At 40.5% G+C, this 23,774-nt stretch overlaps 1 protein-coding gene across 3 annotated transcripts in view; it reads left to right on the top strand.

Annotated features, from left to right (window-relative positions):
- LOC141092474 (probable cation-transporting ATPase 13A4) overlaps positions 1-23,774 on the top strand; it is a 576,817-nt gene that overhangs the window by 405,308 nt on the left and 147,735 nt on the right. For 2 of the 3 annotated variants that reach the window (XR_012232812.1, XM_073578640.1), the window contains exons 18-20: positions 6,452-6,576; positions 20,131-20,301; positions 20,945-21,069. Coding sequence is in view for 2 of the 3 variants with exons in the window: in XM_073578640.1 (XP_073434741.1) it covers positions 6,452-6,576; positions 20,131-20,301; positions 20,945-21,069 (421 nt within the window). In the remaining variant the exon portion in view is untranslated. The remainder of the gene's footprint in view (positions 1-6,451; positions 6,577-20,130; positions 20,302-20,944; positions 21,070-23,774) is intronic. The other variant, XM_073578639.1, reaches the window with a different exon arrangement.

The raw sequence follows: 23,774 nt of genomic DNA, 5'->3' as shown, positions 1-23,774 counted from the left end.
TCACTGGGGAGCGCTGGGATAATGGCCTCACAAGGTTCAATGTGGAAGGAGAGTCCACTGAAGCTCCAGCCGTATACCTCCAACGGAGGAAAAGTGCAATAGTGAAAGTAAAACACGGTCACAAGGAGCGCTAGGAACACCAAGACAATGAAGTTTTTCTTAAGTCCACAACATGTTTCAATGGTAACACCGTCTTCATCAGGTGGCAATGATTAAGACCTATGTCAAAACGCATTAGTAAAAGCGGCATATAACGCTATCCTTGTGCAATATGTTGTAATAGCTGGTATCTATATTTTTTGTGGCGCACCATTTTTTCATATTTTTAATTTTGGAATAATGTGGAATTTTTAAAAAATTCTTGGCTTCCCACTGGAATTCATCTTTTTCTGGGATACTGGACTGCTTGCTCAACCTTTGCTAGATTCGGGAAGGAATGAGAAGTCCCTACAACAGGTGAGCTGACTACCATTTTCTTTTCTTAGATATTGGACTGGACCAGCCACTTTAGGACTCTTCGATGACTCCCAGGCTCAGCATCCACTTTACATCCTTTAAGATTACCTCTCGACAAGCTTCAGGAATCTGATATGGTTTCACGTTGACCCGGACATGAAGCTCCGTCAGAACCTCATACTCTATAATCTAGGTACACCCCGGGAGTTCTGAGAACAGGTCTCTGTTTCGCTTCAGTAACTCCGAGCACTGCTACTTCTGCGAGCAGGAAAAGGTGTCTACCATCTTGACATCCTCTGCACTGACCTTGACCTGAGCCAGCAGACAAGGGGTTTCCTCAGTTTCTCTGTCCTGCCTCGGTTTGATTAGGTTAACGTGGTACACCTGATAAGACTTCCGCTTCCCCGGTTGGTGGATTTTGTAGTTGACCTTCCCAAATTTCTGCAGTACCTCAAAGGGACCCTGCCACTTGGCCAGGAATTTGGCTTCTGCCATGGACAGCAGCACCATTTCTTGATCCCCTGGGTTGAACTGTCTCACCCTTGACGACTGATTGTAGATCTCGTCTGCACCTCTTGTGGTTTGAGGAGGTGTTCTCTCACAAGGGGCATCATCTTAGCAATCTTCTCTTCCATCTGGACCACATGCTCGATCACACTCCGGTAGGGTGTTGACTCTGCCTCCCACATCACTTTTGCTACGTCGAGGAGTCCACATGGGTGTTGCCATACAATATTTCAAATGGGGAGAACCCTGTAGAGGCCTGCGGGACTTCTGTGATGGAGAATAGAAGTTGCGGTAGTAGACAGTCCCAGTCCCGGACATCCCTCTCCATGACCTTCTTCTACATGGCCTTCAAGGTTTTGTTGAACATTTCTACCAAGTCATCCATCTGTAGATGATAGACTGAGGTCTGGAGTTGTGTGACTTGCAGGGTTTTGCACAACTCCTTCATCACCTTTGACATAAACAGAGTCCCTTGGTCCATGAGGCTCTCTTTTGGGAACTCCATTCTAGAGAACACCTGGACCAACTCTCACGTGATACACTTGGCGGAGGAGTTACATAGTGGAATGGCCTCCAGGTATCGAGTAGCATAGTACAGTATCACCAGGATATACTGATGCCCTCTGACGGACTTGACAAGGGGTCCCACTAGATCCATGGCTATGCGATCAAATGAGACCTCAATAATGGGCAACGGCACAAAGGGGCTACAAAAATGGGCCACTGGGGAGGTTAGCTGGCAGGTGGGACAGGACCTACAGAAGTTCACAATATCACAGTGACAACTGGGCCAGTAGAACCTCTGGCAGATCCTTTCCTAGGTATTCTCTATGCCTAGGTGACCACTTAACACATGAGTATGGGCCAGATCTAACACTCTGCATAGGTTCAGCCCTGGCACCAGTAACTACTCAACTACCTCCCCTCTCAGGTTGGTGACGTGATATATCACCTCCCCATTTTTGCCTAAATGTTGGTATCCAGTCTCAGCCCTCAGCTCTTGAGCTACACCATTAAGTACCATTACATTATTAAATGCCACTTTTAGAGATAGATCCCTGAGTTGGGTGGTTCCAAAGTTTTCCCCAAACAACTCCATCTCAGGGGTGCTTGCTTTAGAGGATGCTGCCTCATTCTCATTGCCAACCAGCACACAAAAGGGAAACCTGTCATCTGCTGCCTGCGACAAGGTTTCTCCAGGAGCAACCCGTCTGTCTTCCGGGCAACCAGACAACCTCCCTTTTCCCCACAAGTCCCAAAATAATACAAAATCCTGGCCTATTATAATAGGGTGCAATAGGTCCTTGACCACGCTGACCTTATGGGACTTGGTGCCACAGTTTGTGTTTATGACCACCTGGACACAGGGTAGTCCTTCACATCACCATGGATACAGCAGATGCCCTCCCTCTTTCCAGGAATCAGCTTCCTGAGTCCAGCAGACCAGTCACTTGCACCCTGTTTACTGACATGGAGCATGTATGTGGTCCCTCAACTGGGTGAGGGATAGCACTGCAGGTGAGCTATGCAAAATATGAGCAGCGCCGGCCCAGGCTGCAGTCCATTGTCTCGGTGGTCATAGGTCAACGGGCGGCTATATGACCTGGGGTATGACACCTCCAACATATTATACTACTGGATGGGGCTTTTAACTCAGGTACCTCCTCGATTCATGGATGTCCCACCCCCTTTTTGGTGTCTGTCCCCTTGCTTCTCCAAGGACCTCTTGACCACTTGATACATCTCCACCTGGCTCACTAGGTCATCGGCATTATGGGGATCTCCCTGGGCAACCCAGGATTGCACTGGCCTTGGTAGGGAGTGTATTAACCTCTCCATGAAGACCTTCTCCACCATCTGTGCTGGGGAGGAGGATTCAGATTGCAACCATTTTTGGTCCATGTGTAGGAGATCGAACATTTGGGACCGGGGACGTTTGTCACTGCAATACGCTCACTCATGCACTCGTTGCACCATTGAACAGTCAGAGTCACTCCTAAGCGTGCCAAGATCTCAGCCTTTAACTTGGCTTATTCTTTAGCGTTCTGCAATGCCAAGCCATAATACACCTTCTGTGGTTCACCTGTCAAATATGGCACAAGAACTTCCGCCCACTGCTCTGGAGGCAATTTCTCCTACTCCGCCACCCTTTCAAGCACTGCCAGGAACGCCTCGATGTCATCACCCTGGGTCATCTTTTACAATGCTCTTCTTACCGACTTCCTCACGCGAAAGTCATCACCTGGATTTGGGGTTGCGGCAGTTACCCTGCCACAGACTGCCTCAGCTAGGAGTTCCATCTGCTGCTGGTGCTGCTGCTGCAGCATCTACTGTTGCTCTTGCCACTGCTGTTGCTGATGTTGTTGCTATCACATCTGTTGATGATGGAGATTAGCCTGCATGAATTGCTTTATCAAATCTTCCATGTTGTCAGATTTCACTCCTGCATGTGTGGCAGTCAAACTGCCCCTTGGGATTCATGCCCGTGCTTCTAGTACCAATTGTAGGGATCTGAACTCACTCAGCTGCTCTTGAGGTAGGCACAGGAGGCGATTTTCATGCAATTGTCTAGGCAAGTTTATTTAACTTCATAAACCTCTCCGGGAGGCAAAACAAAACAGAGGCTTTTCTGGCACAAAGTGAAAACAAAACTGAAAACAAATAGTCCAAGTGGTATTGTGGGACCGCCCGCTTAAGTCAATGCCTTTAACAATATACACTAAAGGTAAACACAAATTGCAGGTAAATAGTCCATATAGCCTGTGGGTCCGCTGGCTCAGGTCAGTGTCTCTAATAACACACACTGGAGGTCTCCACACCTCGACTCACAGACATCTGCCAATCCATGCCCGTGGGGTTGGAATATGTGAGAGGTCATTCCCACCTATCTCTTATGTCCGCTTGTAAAACCCAGCCATGGAATGGCCCAAATAACTCTCTCAGAATTTTAGGTGCTACAGCATACTTTCGAGCTCATATCACTGCAGCTAACAGTCACGATAACACATATCTCCCCACAAGGATTTGTCTGGTGGCCCTCTTATAAGGTACATAGCACTTAATGAATGAATTTGGCATATTTTATCAATGGCATGCATTTCCATACACCTCACCAGAAACGTTTTTCGAGTCAGGAACTTGAGAAAGATTACTGGCGCAATGTACGCTGCCATTTTTCATGAATTTGTTAGGCAAGCACAGCCATGCACAGCCTGTCCTAGCATAGCTACTCCCTATCTTGGCCCGCTTTAAAAAAAAAAACAAAAATTTTAATATTTCGCATAGCACTTTGAGGTGAGACACTTCTTTAGACTGGCGTATTGCCTCATCTAACTTAAGTAACTATTCCATTTTTGCCCTTCCCAAATTTTCTTCTAAATCTGGTCCCTAAGAATTTGTTAACACACCCTCCATGCAACACAAAAGCCCTTGAGTCTGAACATCTACAGATATTGACTGGTGACCGTTCCACTCAGCGTTATTTGAGTACCCTATTTATTATATTGACGGCTGAACCATACAATACATCACTTTTATTTTTACTTTTCGTTCCTCCCTAGTTTCTCATACATTGTAAGCTTGCAAGATGGGCCCTCACTTCTCTTGGTATCTGTTGAATTATGTCCATTGTGATATATAAAGGTAACATTTTGAAAGGCTGTGTATGTGTTAAGAGAAGAGGTATTAGACGGCCCAAAATATCACTAAAGAGTGAAACTAAACTGTAAACACTGATTAATAAATCTGCTTCTTGTAAAGAAAAACCATTTAACCCCTTAATCACCATGAGATTTTCCATTTTTGAGTTTCCGTTTTTTGTTTCCCTTCTTCACAGGGCCATAACTTTTTATTTTTCCTTCAATATGGCCATGTGAGGGCTTGTTTATTGCAGAATGAGTCGTACTTTTGAACAATACCATTGATTTTACTATAAAAAGTACTTGAAAATGGGGAAAAAAATTCAAAGTGCCGTGAAATTGCAAAAAAGTGTAATTCCACAATTGTTTTTTTTTTTTTACCATGTTAGCTAAATTTTAAAACTGACCTGCCATTATGATTCTCCAATCATTAAGAGATAGCTACCATACATAGGTATTTTCCAATGTTTGTAAAAAAAAAGTTGCCATTTCCTGAGACCCATAGCGTCTCCATTTTTCGTGATCTGGGGCTGGGTGATGGCTTATTTTATGTGTGATGAGCTGTTGTTTTTATTGATACCATTTTGGGGTAGATACGATCTTTTGATTGCTCACTATTGCATGTTATTGCAATGTTGTGGCAACCAAAAAACGTAATTCTGGCGGGTTTTTTTCTTGTTTCGCCGTGTACCGATCTGATTAATTCTTTTTATATATTTATAGATTGGGCTATTCTAAATGAGGCAATACTGAATATGTGTATTTTTTAAATAGTTTTATTTTGAATGGGGCAAATGGGGAGTGATTTAACCTTTTACACGTTTTATCTTTTTTTTTAAACTTTTCTTTTAGTTTTCACTTGCTTCAATAGTATCCATGGGAGACCAGAAGCTGCAATCATCCAATCGTCTGTGCTGCACACAGTAGAGTTTCAGCCCTTCTAAATGTAGCTAAAATTAACACCTGCTATCAGGGCCAGTAACTGGCCACAGCTCATAGCGATCTGGTAATAACAACCACAAAAGGTCTCCTGCAGACCCCAGTTTTCATGCTAACCCATTGGCAGCCCACAGTCATGTGACTCGTGTGCAGAGGGGAGGAGTTTGTGACTCTCTTCCGGAGCAAGCATGTTAAATGCCGCTGTCAGAGATGGACAGCGGCATTTAGCATGTTAACAGCCATGGGTGGATCGCGATTCCACCCACGGATGTTATGGTCACATGTCAGCTGATCAAATCAGCTGACATGTGCCGAAAAACAGCAAACATGGGGAGGCGACCTTAGACGTACCTATATTTCTAAGGTCAGAAAGGGGTTAAAGGAAACCTGACAGCTAATACACTGCAGCATTTCTGAGAGAAACATACTTCATAAGCTGCCAGGGAGACTAGCCAGACAGGGAGGTTCCTGGTGGCTTCTCCTTACCCATTCCCCTTGAGTGACAGGTCTATCTCTGCCTGTGTTTCTACGAAGAGACCTGTTTCTGCAAAGGTAGTTGGTGGGAGAAGCTGCCAAGAGTCCACCATTAATTGACTAGTCTCCTGTGCTACTTGATCTTCGGTGACTTTTTAAGTATGTTTTTCTCTGAAATGTTGCAACATTTCAGAGTCAAACATACCTGGCTGAAATCATACAGCCAGTGTCTTAATGCTCATGGACAGACCGCATGTAACAGCTGTCAGATTTCCTTTAATTATAAGAAAGTAATTGCCAGTTGAGTGCTACTGAAGAAGGGGAGAAGAAGTGACAGAGGAAGCTAAATGCCAGACAAGTACTACCCAAATATAATGACTTCTAGATGAAGGAATCAACTTTACTGTTACTTTAATGAAAATATTTTATCTTAAAAGGGAATTAGTGGAGCGTGACCTTACATTTCTTGGCCTAGTGATCTTTGAAAATCAACTTAAACCAGAGACCAGTTCAGCACTACAGGAACTCATTGAAGCCAATATTAGGACTGTCATGGTCACAGGTATCTTTTTGTTCATTTATTTATTATTATATACCTGGAAGTAGCTTTTGGATGATTTCATAGTCACGGGTGTTAAATTAACACAGATAAAAATGTATAAATAAAGAAATATGCTACATTTGTTTTTATGGTAAAAACAGATATGTTTTAATACATATTTTAAAAGTACAGTGGGGAAAAAAAGTATTTAGTCAGTCAGCAATAGTGCAAGTTCCACCACTTAAAAAGATGAGAGGCGTCTGTAATTTACATCATAGGTAGACCTCAACTATGGGTGACAAACTGAGAAAAAAAAATCCAGAAAATCACATTGTCTGTTTTTTTTTCATTTTATTTGCATATTATGGTGGAAAATAAGTATTTGGTCAGAAACAAGCAATCAAGATTTCTGGCTCTCACAGACCTGTAACTTCTTCTTTAAGAGTCTCCTCTTTCCTCCACTCATTACCTGTAGTAATGGCACCTGTTTAAACTTGTTATCAGTATAAAAAGACACCTGTGCACACCCTCAAACAGTCTGACTCCAAACTCCACTATGGTGAAGACCAAAGAGCTGTCAAAGGACACCAGAAACAAAATTGTAGCCCTGCACCAGGCTGGAAAGACTGAATCTGCAATAGCCAACCAGCTTGGAGTGAAGAAATCAACTGTGGGAGCAATAATTAGAAAATGGAAGACATACAAGACCACTGATAATCTCCCTCGATCTGGTGCTCCACGCAAAATCCCACCCCGTGGGGTCAGAATGATCACAAGAACGGTGAGCAAAAATCCCAGAACCATGCGGGGGGACCTAGTGAATGAACTGCAGAGAGCTGGGACCAATGTAACAAGGCCTACCATAAGTAACACACTACGCCACCATGGACTCAGATCCTGCAGTGCCAGACGTGTCCCACTGCTTAAGCCTGTACATGTCCGGGCCCGTCTGAAGTTTGCTAGAGAGCATTTGGATGATCCAGAGGAGTTTTGGGAGAATGTCCTATGGTCTGATGAAACCAAACTGGAACTGTTTGGTAGAAACACAACTTGTCGTGTTTGGAGGAAAAAGAATACTGAGTTGCATCCATCAAACACCATACCTACTGTAAAGCATGGTGGTGGAAACATCATGCTTTGGGGCTGTTTCTCTGCAAAGGGGCCAGGACGACTGATCCGGGTACATGAAAGAATGAATGGGGCCATGTATCGTGAGATTTTGAGTGCAAACCTCCTTCCATCAGCAAGGGCATTGAAGATGAAACGTGGCTGGGTCTTTCAGCATGACAATGATCCAAAGCACACCGCCAGGGCAACGAAGGAGTGGCTTCGTAAGAAGCATTTCAAGGTCCTGGAGTGGCCTAGCCAGTCTCCAGATCTCAACCCTATAGAAAACCTTTGGAGGGAGTTGAAAGTCCGTGTTGCCAAGCGAAAAGCCAAAAACATCACTGCTCTAGAGGAGATCTGCATGGAGGAATGGGCCAACATACCAACAACAGTGTGTGGCAACCTTGTGAAGACTTACAGAAAACGTTTGACCTCTGTCATTGCCAACAAAGCATATATCACAAAGTATTGAGATGAAATTTTGTTTCTGACCAAATACTTATTTTCCACCATAATATGCAAATAAAATGAAAAAAAAAACAGACAATGTGATTTTCTGGATTTTTTTTTCTCAGTTTGTCTCCCATAGTTGAGGTCTACCTATGATGTAAATTACAGACGCCTCTCATCTTTTTAAGTGGTGGAACTTGCACTATTGCTGACTGACTAAATACTTTTTTTCCCCACTGTATGTGGTAAAATTGCAATTTCTATTTAAATAGTAGTGAAAAAAATGTTTAAACTGGATGTTATTGGTGTTACCAAAAATAGACCTAGAGTCCTGTATAGAGTAAGGAAAGTTCCAAACTCTGTGAACTGGACAATAATTATGTTTTTTATCAGTTGTAGTTAAGATCCCATGCTGTAATATTAGATTTTTATCATTATTTTATAATTAATATTTCTTTTTACAAAAACATAATTGGACTGTTATGGGTGTTACAGGAAATGTTACAAGTGTTACACAGTCCAAATGTTTTAGGTTACTGAGGCTTCTAAAAGAAATACCTTCTATTTAAGACACTGAGTGTCCTTTAAAATTCTTTTAAAATATTTACAGTGGGGGGAAATAAGTATTTGATCCTTTGTTAATTTTGTAAGTTTGCCCACTGACAAAGACATGAACAATCTATAATTTTAAGGGTAGGTTAATTTTAGGCTAAGGTTAAGTTAATTGATTGCCAAATATTGCATTTTAATGCAATGTTGTGATGCGCAAAAAAAACATAATTTTGGCTTTTGAATTTTTTTATCGTTACGCTGTTTAGTGATTGGGTTAATTCTTTTTTTATATTGATAGATCAGGCGATTATGAACGCAGTGATACCAAATATGTGTATGGTTGATTTTTTTATTGCTTTATTTTGAATGGGGTGAAAAGGGGGGTAATTTGAACTTTCATATGTTTTTTTATTTTCTTTATATTTTTAAAACACTTTTTTTTACTTTTGGCATGCTTCAATTGTCTCCATGGGAGACAAGAAGCTGCCATAACCTGATCAGCTCTGCTACATACAGGTAATGATCAGACATTTGTATGTAGCAGAATTGCTGACTTGCTATGAGTGCTGACCACCGAGCGGTGATCATAGTAATCCGGAATTGACAAACATAGAGGTCTGCATGAGACCTCTGCTTGTCTTGCCCACCCATTGGTGACCCGCGATCACATGACAGGTGACCAGGAGGGTCATCAGGAAAGCATTAAACTAGAAGAAGAGGGGATGGGAAGAAAAACGAGAGACACGAACATGAAGTAGAAAAATATGCAGATGAAGGATATGAGGTGCGGCAAAGAAGACCCAAGACAATATACTCTGAAGGGAGGTAAGAAAATTTCTAAAACAATCCACAGGGAGGAGATTGGAACAAAACAAAATCCTCTAAACTGCAATCTAGCAAATGCCAGAAGCCTGAAAAGCAGGATGGATGAACTAGAAGCAGAAATATCTACAGGTAACTATGACATTGTGGGAATAACCGAGACATGGTTAGATGAAAGCTATGTCTGGGCCGTTAACTTACAGGGTTACAGCCTGTTTAGAAGGAATTGTAAAAATAGGAGAGGAGAAGGGGTTTGTCTTCAGGTAAAGTCTTGTCTAAAGTCCACTTTAAGGGAGGATATTCGCATAGGGAATGAGGATGTCGAGTCCATATGGGTCGAAATACATGGAGGGAAAAATAGTAATGAAATTCTCATTGGGGTCTGTTATAAACCCCTAAATATAACAGAAATCATGGACAGTCTACCAGTAAGGCAGATAGATGAAGCTGCAACCCATAATGAGGTTCTTGTTATGGAGGACTTTAACTACCCAGATATTAACTGGGAAACAGAGACCTGCAAAACCCATGAAGGCAATGGGTTTCTGCTAATAACTTAGAAAAATTATCTTTCACAAATGGTGCAGAATCCAACTAGAAGAGCAGCACTTTTAGACCTAATGCTATCTAATAGACCTAACAGAATAACAAATATACAGGTCATCGGGCATCTAGGATATAGCGACCACAATATTGTACAGTATCACTTGTCTTTCACTAGGGGGATTTGTCAGGGAGTCACAAAAACACTGAAATTTAGGAAGGCAAAGTTTGACCAGCTTAGAGATGCCCTTAGTCTGGTTGACTGGGACAATGCCCTCTGAAATATGAATACAGATAATAAATGGAAAATATTTAAGAACATCCTAAATAGGCACTGTAAGCAGTTTATACCTTGTTGGAATAAAACGACAAGAAATAGGAAAACTCAATGTGGCTAAACAAAGAAGAAGAGGGGCAATTAACAGTAAAAGAAAACATTTAAACTACGAAAGCAGGATGGCACCGTTGAAGCTCTAAAAAACTATAGGGAGAAAAATACTTTATCTAAAAAACTAATTAAAGCTGCCAAAAAGGAAACAGAGAAGCACATTGCTAAGGAGAGTAAAACTAATCCCAAGCTGTTCTTCAACTATATCAAAAGTAAAAGAATAAAAAGTGAAAGTGTAGACCCCTTAAAAAATTGTGAGGAAAGAATGGTTGTAGATGACGAGGAAAAAGCTAATATATTAACATGGTATTCACTCTGGAAAATAAAATGCTGGGTGAAATGCCAAGAGACAAAGAAAACCCTATATTAAGGGTCACCAATCTAACCAAAGAAGAGGTGCGAAACCGAGAGATAAGGTTAAATAGATAAATCTCCAGGTCTGGATGGCATACACCTATTAATACTAAGAGAACTAAGTAATGTAATAGACAAACCATTGTTTCTTAAATTTAGGGACTCTATAGCAATGGTGTCTGTTCCACAGGACTGGCACATAGAAAATGTGGTACCAATATTCAAAAAGGGCTCCAAAAGTGAACCTGGAAATTATAGGCCAGTAAGTCTAACCTGTTGTGAGTTCATTTTCCCCTTCACCATTGAGGTCTGATGAACTCCCTCTTCTGGTGAAGGAAGGTAGTGAGGCTGATTACCAAGCACCTGGGCAGGATGATGATGACTGGGTGACGGGAATTACTGACTGGATATAAGGCAGCCGACGCCCTTCTGCCTTGCTGGTGATCTCTCTGAGGGATTCTAGGAGACCAGTCTGATTCCTGCTCCTCAAAAGCTAAGTTTTCTGCTCTACTTTTTGCATTTGTGTTTTGGTTTTGTTTTGCATCGTTTTCCTTGATTTCTGCCATTCCCTGCTGGGGTGAGCTGAATTCCTTTTTGCTCTGTCTTCAGAAAATACCTGAGTACTGATATAGTCTTTTTGAAGCCTAGCGTCTTCAGGGCTTTTTTCCCTATCAGCTGTTGGCTCTTGTTTTGATAGGGTTTTGGCGGATTACAGACAGCAGCTTTTCTATCCTGTCCTATCTAGTTAGCTTGGGCCCCATCATTTGCTCAGCCTATCTTTCTATCTGTGTGAGTGTTTTTTCATCTTGCTTCACCGTCATTATATGTTGGGGGCTGCCTATTGCTTTGGGGTCTGCTCTGGGGCAGTTTAGATTTCCCTTTCTGTCTTTAGGCTATGTAGTTCTCCGGCTGTGATCGAGGGGTCTAGGGCATCGTAGGAACCCCCCACGGCTACTGCTAGTTGTTGTTGATAGGTTCAGGGGTCTGCAATCCGATAGCTGCCAACTTCTCTGGTTTTCTGGACTTAGCTAGTATTTCTGTTTTTGCCTCCTACGATGACTCACTCATAACACTAACCTCTATTGTTGGTAAAATATTTGAAGGGTTTATGAGGGATGTTATTCTGGATTAAGTCAATGAGAATAACTGTTTAACTTCATATCAGCATGGGTTTATGAGGAATCACTTCTGTCAAACCAATCTAATCAGTATTTATGAAGAGGTAAGCTATAGACTGGACCAAGGTGAGTCATTGGACGTGGTATATCTTGATTTTCCAAAGTGTTTGATGTCGGGCCACACAAGAGGTTGGTACACAAAATGAGAATGCTGGGTCTGGGGGAAAATGTGTAAATGGGTATGTAACTGGCTTAGTGATAGGAAGCAGAGGGTGGTTATAAATGGTATATTCTCTAACTGGGACGCTGTGACCAGTGGGCTACTGCAGGGGTCAGTGTTGGGACCTATTCTCTTCAACATATTTATTAACAATCTGTTAGAAAGTTTACACAGTAAAATATTGATATTTACAGATGATACAAAAACTAAGTAAAGCAGTCAATACAACAGAAGATAGAATTCTGCTACAGATGGATCTGGATAAGTAGGAAACTTGGGCCGCAAGGTTGCAGATGAGGTTTAACAATGATAAATGTAAGGTTATACACATGGGAAGAAGTAATCAATATCACCGTTACACACTGAACAGGAAACCACTGGATAAATCTGACATGGTGAAGGACTTGGGAATCCTAGTTACTGATAAACTTACCTGGAGCAGCCAGTGCCAGGCAGCGGCTGTTGAGTTAACCGGGTTCATGGGGTGAATTAATAGGAGTCTGGATACACATGATGAGAGCATTATACTGCCTCTGTACAAATTCCTGGTAAGACCGCACATGGAGTACTGTGTACAGTTTTGGGCATGGTACTCAGGAAGGATATAATGGAAATAGAGCGAGTACAAAGGAGGGCAACAAAATTAATAAAGGGGATGGGGGAACTACAATAACCAGAGAGATTAGCAAAATTAGGATTATTTGGTGTAGAGTAATGACGACTGAGGGGCAATTTAATAACCATGTAAAGTATATAAGGGAAAAATACAAATATCTCTCCAAGGATCTGTTTATACCAAGGAAGGTGACAGTCACAAGGGGGCATTCTCTGCATCTGGAGGAGAGAAGGTTTTTCCACCAACATAGAAGAGGATTCTTTACTGTAAGGGCAGTGAGAATCTGGAATTCCTTGCCTGAGGAGGTGGTGATGGCAAACTCAGTCGACGGGTTCAAGAGAGGCCTGGATTTCTTACTGGAGCACAACAATATTGTATCTTTCAGTTATTAGGTTCTTTAGAAGGACGTAGATCTGGGGATTATTCTGTTGGAATATAGGCTGAACTGGATGGACAATTTTTTTTTTTCGTCCATGCTAACTATGTTACTATGTTACTGATGGGCGGATTTCCAGTTCCATTGGCAGAAGTGCATGTTATATGCCACTGTCAGAGTTTGACAGCAGCATTTAACGGGTTAACAGTCACGCCTGGATCGCAATTCCACCTGCTGCTGTGCCGGACACATGTCAGCTGTTCAAAACAGCTGACATGTGCTGGAGAAGATGTGGGCTCAGTGCAGAGCCCACATCAAAGGGAGAGACACGTCATACACTGTACTAGTACGGCGCATGTTGTGAAGGGGTTAAAATGGGCCGTGGCTGGGTCTTCCAGCAAGACAATGACCCAAAACATACAGCCAAGGCAACAAAGGAGTGGCTCATAATGAAGCACATTAAGATCATGGAGTCACATAGCAAGTCTCCAGACCTTAATCTCATAGAAAACTTATGGATCAGATTTTGGAATAAATTCTTGGACTTTTGTGCGCTACCAGATAAATTCACCAATCCAATATTTAGGAGAAAGATTAATCCATTTATTTCCCAACGCGTTTCGAAATGTGTACCATTTCTTCTTCAGGGGATGTCATCCCCTGAAGAAGAAATGGTACACATTTCGAAACGCGTTGGAAAATAAATGGATTAATCTTTCTCCTAAATATTGGATTGGTGAATTTATCTGGTAGCGCACAAAAGTCCAAGAATTTATTCCAAAATCTGATGTGTAAGCGGTCGCAGAGCTGACCTTTGGACGTGCAGCAAGCAGATTACTGATCCTACATGCCTGAATCTCTCCTAAAAAGGGTGAGTATAATCTAATCTACTTCTCCAGCATTAACCCAGATAAGACCCTATTGCGCTTTTTTGTTCCTTTAGTTTTTACACATAGAAAACTTATGGAGTGAGATGAAGCTCTGAGTTGCCATGCGACAGCCTCAAAATCTTAATGATTTAGAGATGATCTGCAAGGAGGAGTGGTCAAAAATTCCTTCTGATATGTGCACAAACCTCATCATCAACTACAAAAAATGTCTGACTGCTGTGTTTGCCACCAAGTATTAAATCTTGTTTGCCAGAGGGATCAAATACTTATTTCTCACTGCAAAATGCAAATAAATTCATATAATTTAAACAATGTGATTTTCTGGATTTTATTTTTGATAGAAAATAATGTTAATTTTAATGTTAAAATTAACCTAACCTTAAAATTGTAGACTGTTCATGTCTTTGTCATTGGGCAAACTTACAAAATCAGCAAGGGATCAAATACTTATTTCACCCACTGTAGGAGTGGAAATTGTACATAATTGTGGAAAAAAAAAGGTTTAATACATTTGTAACAACAAGATCAGTCAGCTGGAAATAACAAAATAAACATAAGAATTGGGAGCTGTGACCTCAGCTGTTTAATATGGATTGCAATATTTAGGAGGCTGGTAGAGGGAGGAGCAATCTGCAGCCCTGAAACATCGTCACAAGGGGCCAAAAGTTATCATGACAACCCAAGGTCATCATAGCGACCTTCCTGTCTGCCACCTATGATGGCTTGTTTAGGCCATGCCTGGAGTGTGGTCTAAGAGGCTCCTGTCAGTGTAACACTGACAAAGTAAAATGCATTGCAATGCTGGTACATTCCAATTCATTATACCAGCGATCAAAGTGCTAAAAGGGACTAAGTAAAACAATACAAATTGTACTGTACAAATATTTTAAAAAATCACAAAATGATAAAAAATTAAACAAATAAGATACCCCAAAACTCGTGACTTTATGTAAAAACAAAAATACAAAAACAGTACACAAAAAATGACCTGATCTATAAAACATTCACATTGGTTAACCCCTTCAATGAACAACGCTTTTTCATCATATCACCAAAAAAAATGGAATGCAATGCAATCAAAAAGACAAATGCAAATAAAAATGCTATAGCTGAAAACATCATATTGTCATGAAAAAAACAAGCTACCATATAACTCCTTCAGTGGATAGATAAAAAAGTTATAGGTCAGAATACATAGAATACATAGATGCAAAAACAATTCATTTTTACATAAACAGTTTTTGTTGTGTAAAAGAAGCAAAAGATAAAATACATTATATGAATGAGGTATCACTTTAATTGCACTGATATGAAAAATAATGCTTCCTTATCAATTTTACCACACAGTGAACAGCATTCGCAAAATACATAAACATTCCCTGAATTGCTGCTTTTTGTTCATTTTCAGAATAAAAAGCAATCAAAAAATGTTATGTGCCTGAAAGTGGTTCCAATAACAATGTTAACTCATTCAGCAAAAAAAAATTAGTTGTATGACTCTGCCAGCAGAAATATAGAAAAATTATGGCTCTCAAAATACGGCATTGCATGAACCTATTTATGGAAAAAGAAAGTCTTTCTGTTAGGCATCAGGATTCTCCCACTGCACGGGATAGATCCCAAACCTTGTCTGGTGAAGTGGTCTCCCATTCTGACTCGGCTCTGGGTTGACTGCTCAGCACAGACTCCATTCCCAGCGCCATGCCCTGGCTCGTGCTGCATGTGTAGTTACTGCTGGATCAACAGCAAAGCCTATGGTGGCTACTGGTTTACACATAAATATATGGAGGAAAAAACAAACGACCAAAGAATGCAGCGTTCCGCTCTGCAGCCTAACTCCAGATTTCACCTTACTGAGCATGTCTGTAATGTGACGCCTTCACATTGGTGCTCGGACGTCTGCTGCTCTGGTGATGTGGCTGCTTCTGGTTGGTCCACAGGCAAGGTCCTGTCTGACTGGACATGAGCCTTGTGTATAAAAGGTCCTAAGGAGCGCATACCAGTGCGCTATTATCGTTTGTGTGTGAGTGGATATGTTACCACTCTGTGTGCATGTGTGTGACTTCCTTTTTTGTCAGGCAGTGTAGGGTAGGAACTCCTGCTTGGCTTGGTATCTGTTTCCCGTTCTGTGTGCAGTTAGCACAGAAGAGTCATGGAACGAGCTCAAGCAGCACAAACACCAGCCTAGATTTCCTAAGGGGTTAAGCGATAGGCACCCCACTAGAGTCTCACTTGCTGTACGCCTGTTAAGTAGAACAGGGTATTGCTCCTATAGCTCTGCTATATTGCTGCTCTGTGGAGTACCAGAGCTTTCTATTTAGTTTTTGTTCATATTGAGTGATCTTCAACTCAGTGCGTTTATAGTTTTGGCTCACATCCTTGCTCCGCCATTGTGCTAGCTGTAGTTTCTCCATCATCGCACGGTAGACCCCAGGTTGAGAACGCACCTTATTATTACTTTTTATTTGGTGCATTCGCCCAGTCCTAACACTTTCAATATGTGTGATAGCAGCCAAACTTAAAAAAGATAAAAATCTGGAATCTCTGAAATTGCACAGACCAGAAGAATAAAGTAGTCTAATCACTTACACAGCAAAAGGTGCGGTGTGAAAAATAAAGAAAACCAATTCTTCACCTGCTATTGATTTGTTCATTCTGCCTCCCAAAGATTGCAGTAAGGCTCGGCTCACATTTAACATGCGCTCTACTCTGAGCGCTTACATTGGAGATTCTATGTAAATCTCTGCAATACATGATTCAGATGGAACACCCAGTGAAATATTACCTATAATGAGGCAGATAGAGGCACTGTGGTCTATGCCTGGCCTGCCCATGCATAAAAATGTGGTTGGCCACAGTGTTGTGCACCTCTGAAAAGAAGGATACCGCTGAATAGAGGCCAGATGGAAACCAGAGTTACAGTTCACTCAAACTGGCGAGTCTGATGGTTTATCAGTTACCACTTGCTCCAATGTTATACTATGGAACATTACTGACTAGCGTTTATTTTCTCATGCCGAGTTGGCTTGTGAAAAAAATACTGCATGCTGCAGTTGGCAGCATATATTGGATGGCGCGCACCCATACAAGTCTATGGGTGCCTGGAAAACATCTGACTGCATTTGGATTTTGCAGTCTGACTTACTTCGATTCACAGAATTGAAAAGATATAGAAATGAGGTTTTCCATCTTTCAGCACCTCTGATCTGATTCTTGCATGAGAGAGAATCGGATCACAGTTAAAGGACACTCGACTCATGCTCTTAGCAGAGTTTAAGCAGAGGATCATTTGCATGTAGCATCCTATTCTCTCACATAAGAATATCATCGGATACTACTCGACAGTGTGAGCCAGCCCTAACTCTGCTGCTTCATTATAGTGAATTTAATGAGGTTTCATCTGAATCATGCCATTCAAAGATTTAGATGTAAACCCCAATGTAATTGCTAAGCATAGAGCACAAGATAAATGTACTCCAAAATGTTGTGTAAAATGTACCCAATAAAAACTTCAACTCTATCGACAAAAAAAGCAGTCCACACTCAGGTTCCTCATCTGTTAGTGGAAATATTGTGAGCTTCCATGTTACAGGAAGCACAAAGACGCTGGAAAAATGCAGTGACTCCTCGCTCCAAAAAGAAATCCTGTGAATCCTTTACTCCTAAATCCAAAAGCACCCCTGCCTTCTGAGGCCCACAGTGTGCCTAAACCAGATTTAGCATCCACATGTTTGACATTTCTGTAGAGATGGGAGCCCGCTTAATGTATGGTGCAGGTATCCAGAAGCACCATCTGGGCATAATGTACAGGCACTACAATGGGTGATTTGCAATTTTCACTGGCCAACATCCATTGTTGCTTGTTTCTGGAAAACACCCATGGAGTCAAAATCGTCACTACACCTGTAGATAATTTGTCAGTGGGGTGTAATTTCCAAAATGAGGTCACTCGAGGGGGATTCTGCTTTTTTAGAACGTTAAGTCTCTGTATATAGAGTCTGCAAACTATTATACAATAATTTTCCTCCAAAAGTCAAATAGTGCTCTTTCCTTCCTATGTATCCCAATGTGGCTAAGCAGTTTTGCACAGACACATATGGGGTATTGCCATTTTTATCCATTTTCACGTGTGAAAATGTAAAATTTGGGGCGTAAGCAAAATTTTTGTGTCAAAAATGTACCATAATTATTTTTTCTTTACTGCCCAAAGGTTTAAAATTCTGTGACACACTCATGGTGTCAGTATAACCACTTTATCTTTAGGTCAATTTATTGAGAAGTGTCGTATGTAAAAAAAAAGGCTCTCGCAGTAGATCATGGCACCCGCAAACCATAGCAGCAAAATCTGCACTATAATATGGTACTCCTTTCCTTCTGAGCTGTCTGCAGTACCTGAAAAGTTTTTCCGCGATTACATGTAATGTATTGGCGCAATCAAGAAAAATTGCTCAACAAACTGTATGGTTCATTTCTTCTTATTAGCCTTTATAAAAAAAAAACTTGGGGCTAAAACAGCATTTTAGTGGTAAAAGTGTAATTTATCTTTCGTCACAGCCTAATAGTATAAAAGTCTGTAAGGCACATGTAGAGTCAACATGCTTACGATGCCCCTAGGGTATAGAAAGGGAGTAGTTTGTAGTTTGTAAATTAGGGTCACTTTTGGGTATTCCTGCTGTTCTGGCATCTCAGAGGCTCTGCTAATGTGACATGGCACACTTCCCTTCTGAACTTCGCACTGTGTCTCAAAAGTAGTTTAGATCACATATGGGGTAACAGCATACTCAAGAGGAATTGCAGAAAATACAGTATGGTCCCTTTTCTCCTGTTACCCTTGTGAAAATCCAAAATTTGGCGATTCTGCAGCGGAAAAATACGCAGCATTAGCACAGCATGTGCGGAATGCCATTGAATACAATGGGTTGCTTATTTTATGCGTTTTTGCAGCAAAAAAAGTGGCAAAAACGCATAAAACCCGCGGGAATTCTGCAAGTGTGCACATAGCCTGAGGGGTGAAGTTTTTAGAATGGTGTCACTTTTTGGTATTTTCTGTCATAAAGGCCCCTCAATGTCACTTCAAATGTGATGTGTTCCTTACAAAAATTAGTTTTGTAAATTTTGTTGGTAAAAATTTAAGAAAAATGTTTATCCTTCTAACGTCCTAAAAAAATATTTTCAAAAAATTATGATGATGTAAAGTATACATGTGTTAATTGATATTTATGAACTAATTTGTGTTATAAAACTATCTGATTCAATGGCACAAAAATTTAAAATTTGCCATAATTCCAATATTTTCGCAAATAAATGCAAAAAATATCAATCTAAATTTACCGCTATCATGAAGTAGACAACGTCAAAAGAAAACATTCTCAGAATCATTGAAATCTGTTGAAGTGTTCCAGAGTTGTTTCCACATAAAGTGACACTGGTCAGAGCTGTAAAATTTGATATGGTCAGGAAGGTGAAAACATACTCGGGGGTGAAATGGTTAAATGATTATTCACCTCTTGCTGTGGTTTCAGAATTTTATGAACCAGAGGTAAATCTCCCTTTTTAAGCTCAGCCGGATGACATCTGAGTGCAATCTGATTTTCACGGAGTCACAGAATGGAAAAGACAGAGACATTTTTTTCTTCATCTTATCCTCACAGTGTGCTCCAGTTCTCTCATCCTAGAAAATTGGATCACACTATTCTGACACTCTTATCAAAATCTGTTCAGGGTTTGATCAGAGTGTCATTAGCCCAATCGACCCGATTCTCACTGATGAGAGAAGCTACGGCCGTCTGACCATACCTTAAATCACAGTTCCTTATCAGGAAGTTGCTATTGTCTGCCACGTTCCAGAGGCAGTAGAACTACATCCACAGCCGTGGTCATTGCATCCAATGGCTGATTAACTCATATTGCAATTGCATTCCCCCTCCATTTAGCATACAATCTAAATAGCATGCACCTATAAGAAAGCACTTAGATATGACTGTATATAAAGTCCAAATGCAACACATGTATCTGGTATCACAGTGCCAAGGTCATAGAGAAGAAAGTGGTGTAAATAGATGGATAGAGGGACTGCTGCCCCATATTGAAACATTATTGTCCTTTTCCTTGGACTGTCTATAATCTTATTTTTTTATAGGTGATAACCTTCAGACAGCTGTGACTGTTGGTAAAAAATCAGGAATGATTCCCTCCAACAACAACATAATTATGTTGGAGGCCTGTGAACCTGAGAAAGGCTTACCTGCTTCACTTACCTGGACATCCTTGACTGAAAGTGAAGCACATGGAATCCATTTAAAGGCTCAGGTATGTTTTATTATACAATTAAAAATTATTTTAATAATAGAAATTACTATAATAAAACAGAGCAGGGTATGTACAGTTCCATAATCTAATATGCAAAATTGCATTTATGCTCCAATATTAGGATTGGCCAAAAATGGATGCCCATATAATCTGAAACAATTAGGGAAATAAATATTGACTGACTAAAACTTTATTTAATACTATTGCCTACAACAATCTAAGTAGAAGTCAGGTGAAATTACAACCAATTACCAATTGGCATGAATTCCAGAGTTACTCCATGTTTTATTTTTTTTACATGTTTTTGAATATGCATAATTTAGGGCTTATATTAATCATTTATGAAGGTGGTTTGAAGTCAGATCATACCCATAACTTAGGCAACCAGAGCTAGATCTGATCACATCAGTTTAATTCATTTAGAAAATAAATTAAAAAGTCTCCCAAAGTAGTACAAATATAACTACACAAAGCTCATACTACAACATGTCCATATACATTTCCATCAACATAAAAAAGTTAAGACTTTTCGAATATGGTGACATAAAGCAGTTATTTAAAAGTTTTGAAAAAATGTTAGATTTTTAGGACTAAAAATTAAAAACTTTTTAGCTTTTTCATAATCTAATTTTTCTCTTTTTTGGAGTCACAAATTCATGTAAGAGACGGATGGATTAATAATCCCACAATCCTCGGAAACTTTCACTTTGCAATGAATGGAAAGTCCTATCAGGTTTTAACACAATATTTCTCCAATTTGCTGCCAAAGGTAAGTGGAGAAAATAGCTTTGCCTTCACATTTACTTATATTTTGCACAATGTGTTAATTAATGAAAAGTGCACTGTCTGGTTCAGGAGGCTCAGATCTTCAGTCAGCGGAGAGGTTCCATTCTCTTTTAAGAGGCAATCTGTCACCACATTTAACCAAATGTATCTAATCTATTAATATAGGAATACAGGTTACAGACGTCCTACTTGTATGATTCATATTGGAAGTCTTGTTGTTGAGAAATAATCTTTTATCACTTTACGTAACTACCTCTTCAAGGCTATGGGGAGGATGTTGCCTGGAAGATAACTCTGCCTCCAGAGATTATTTTACATGAAGGGGGAGGTACCAGTGTGATGTGTAATGGCTGCTCTCTGCTTTCCTGATCTCACTGCAGAGCTGTGTGTGATTATACCTGACACATCTGCAGGTTCCTCTCAGTGCTTCAGCTTCCATCTCACAGGCAGACAGGATTGCAATATTGTTGCAATACGGCAGAGCTGAAGAGCTGCAAATAATGTGTTTGCAAGAAGACAAAGTTCATTTCTCCTGTTCTGTGTTTCCTTACTTGTCTCACACTGGTGACTCCTCCTTTTAATTAAAGCAAGCTCTGGAGGCAGAGTCATCTTCCAGGTAACATCCTCCCCATAGCCTGGAAGAGGTCATTTATATATGAGAAAAATGGGGATTTCTCTGGAATAAGACATCAGATCGCAGATATCAATGTATTCAATTTCCTATGGCCTGCATACTCATATAGACTGTTTAGGAAGGTTGATCCTACTGACATATTCCTTTTAATGAGCAGTGTTTGGTTTCTATGGAATTAAACATCTTAAGTGTTTGCTTACACCACCATATTTTCCATCCAAGTGCTGTCTGACAAAATATCACTTTGCACTCAGACCAATGTTATTCTATGGAGCCAAGCACATGTCCATTTTTTCCTTGGACCAAGTCTGTACTAGGAAAAAAATAACAGCATTTTCGAATTTGATCTGATTATTGGATTACACTTGGCCATGCAAGTCAATGAGTGTGAAATCATTGAACTATACTGGAATGACATCTGAGTGCAGTCCGTGCACTGACACAATGGAGAAGATGGAGACATTTTGTTTCCATCCTTTCCTCACAGTGTGCTCCAATTCTCTCATCCCAGAATATCAGATTACACTATGCTGACATTCAGTTTAAATTCTGATCAGAGTTTCATCAGAATGTCATGTGAATGATCGACCCTTTTCTCTTGAATTAGAGACTCTGCGGTTGTGTGCACCTATGCAAAGTCTTACTAACATTGTATCAATATATGTGTAACTAGGTATTGAAACTGTTCTGCATTTTTATTGGTACATTTCTGGTGCCATTTTTTTTAAGACACTGTGTATTCAATGGCGTTGGATAGTGTGGTATGCACACACGCTGACTCCGACACCATTTTATTGAAGTATTGTATTACAAAATTAAAGGGAACCTGTCACCAGAAATAATACCGTGAACCTGCAGGACCCGTTGAAGCGCAGGAGCGCAAAACGGCCATATTCTGTAATTTTCACATGTCTCTCGTGCTGATGCCTTTTACTTTGGAATAAAGCTTTTTCATATTTGAACCGTGAGTGCCATCCGTTGTTTTTCTTCATATGGATTCATTACATGTTGCTTCTTATGGATTGAGCATCCGTTCATTCTTGGGGTTTATGGCAGTATAATTGCTACATGTGTTTTTTGCCTCTTGGAATCCAGATTGAGGAAAAGGTGGAACAGTGGTGCTTAGTGCTTTCTATTTTTCATATTGATACAGCACAAAAATGTGCCAATAACAATGCTCACCACCTGAACGTAGAACGGGTTCAATAGCTCGTCGTGGTATATGCGCCCCCAGCTTTGTATATTCTCCCCCAGCTTGGTATGTGCTCCTCCATCCTGGTACATGCTCTTCCATCCTGGTATATGCTCCTCAATCAGGTATATTGATGCTGGATGCGTCCTTCTGACAGCCACACTGCTCAGGTGCAGTCTATACCGGCATCTGCCAGGAAGCATCCAGCGCCATATTATAGATTTGTTTCTTAATACCATACCACTTTTATAGGAAATTTAAAGAAACCAGACTGATTCCCTAATATATCTGCTTTAATAAACATTGCACTATTCCTCCTACATTAGGGCTCGTGCACACAACCAATTTTCTTGTATGAGTACTATCCGTGGGTTTCATGATATTCTATGGGGTTGTACACATATCTACAATGCAAGTGTATGGCTCCGTGAAAAAAAAATAGGACCTGACATAATGAAGAAGATTTTTTTTTCTCTACGCGTCCAGAAAAACTGATATGTCTATGATCAAGCTCTAATCAATGTCTGAACAAAATAATCATACTGTTTTTCTAGGATGTGGAGAAATCGGTTGTGTGAACATACTCTTAATGCCAAACTTTGTATTGACATAACCAATTGATTATTTATTCCTAAAACTAGAAATTCAGTTTCTTCAATTGCTATTGTGCACTTTATTTTTGCATGTATAGAAGATGATATATTTTTCAGTAAAATTATTTTCAATATTGAAAAAATCCTTGAAACCATCGGAAAGACGGTGTCCCACACATTGCACAGAGAGTTGAGGAAGTTAGTCATGAGTAAATCTAGACACCTCTGCTGCTGTATATTCAGAGAAGTAGACACTTTGGAGGATTTTT

This window comes from Dendrobates tinctorius, unplaced genomic scaffold, assembly GCF_039654945.1.
Source record: "Dendrobates tinctorius isolate UK_male_01 unplaced genomic scaffold, ASM3965494v1 ptg000060l, whole genome shotgun sequence".
In the NCBI taxonomy this organism is placed as follows: Eukaryota; Metazoa; Chordata; class Amphibia; order Anura; family Dendrobatidae; genus Dendrobates; species Dendrobates tinctorius.
The sequence above is the reverse complement of the archived record's forward strand: the minus strand, read 5'-3'. Positions and strand labels throughout refer to the sequence as shown.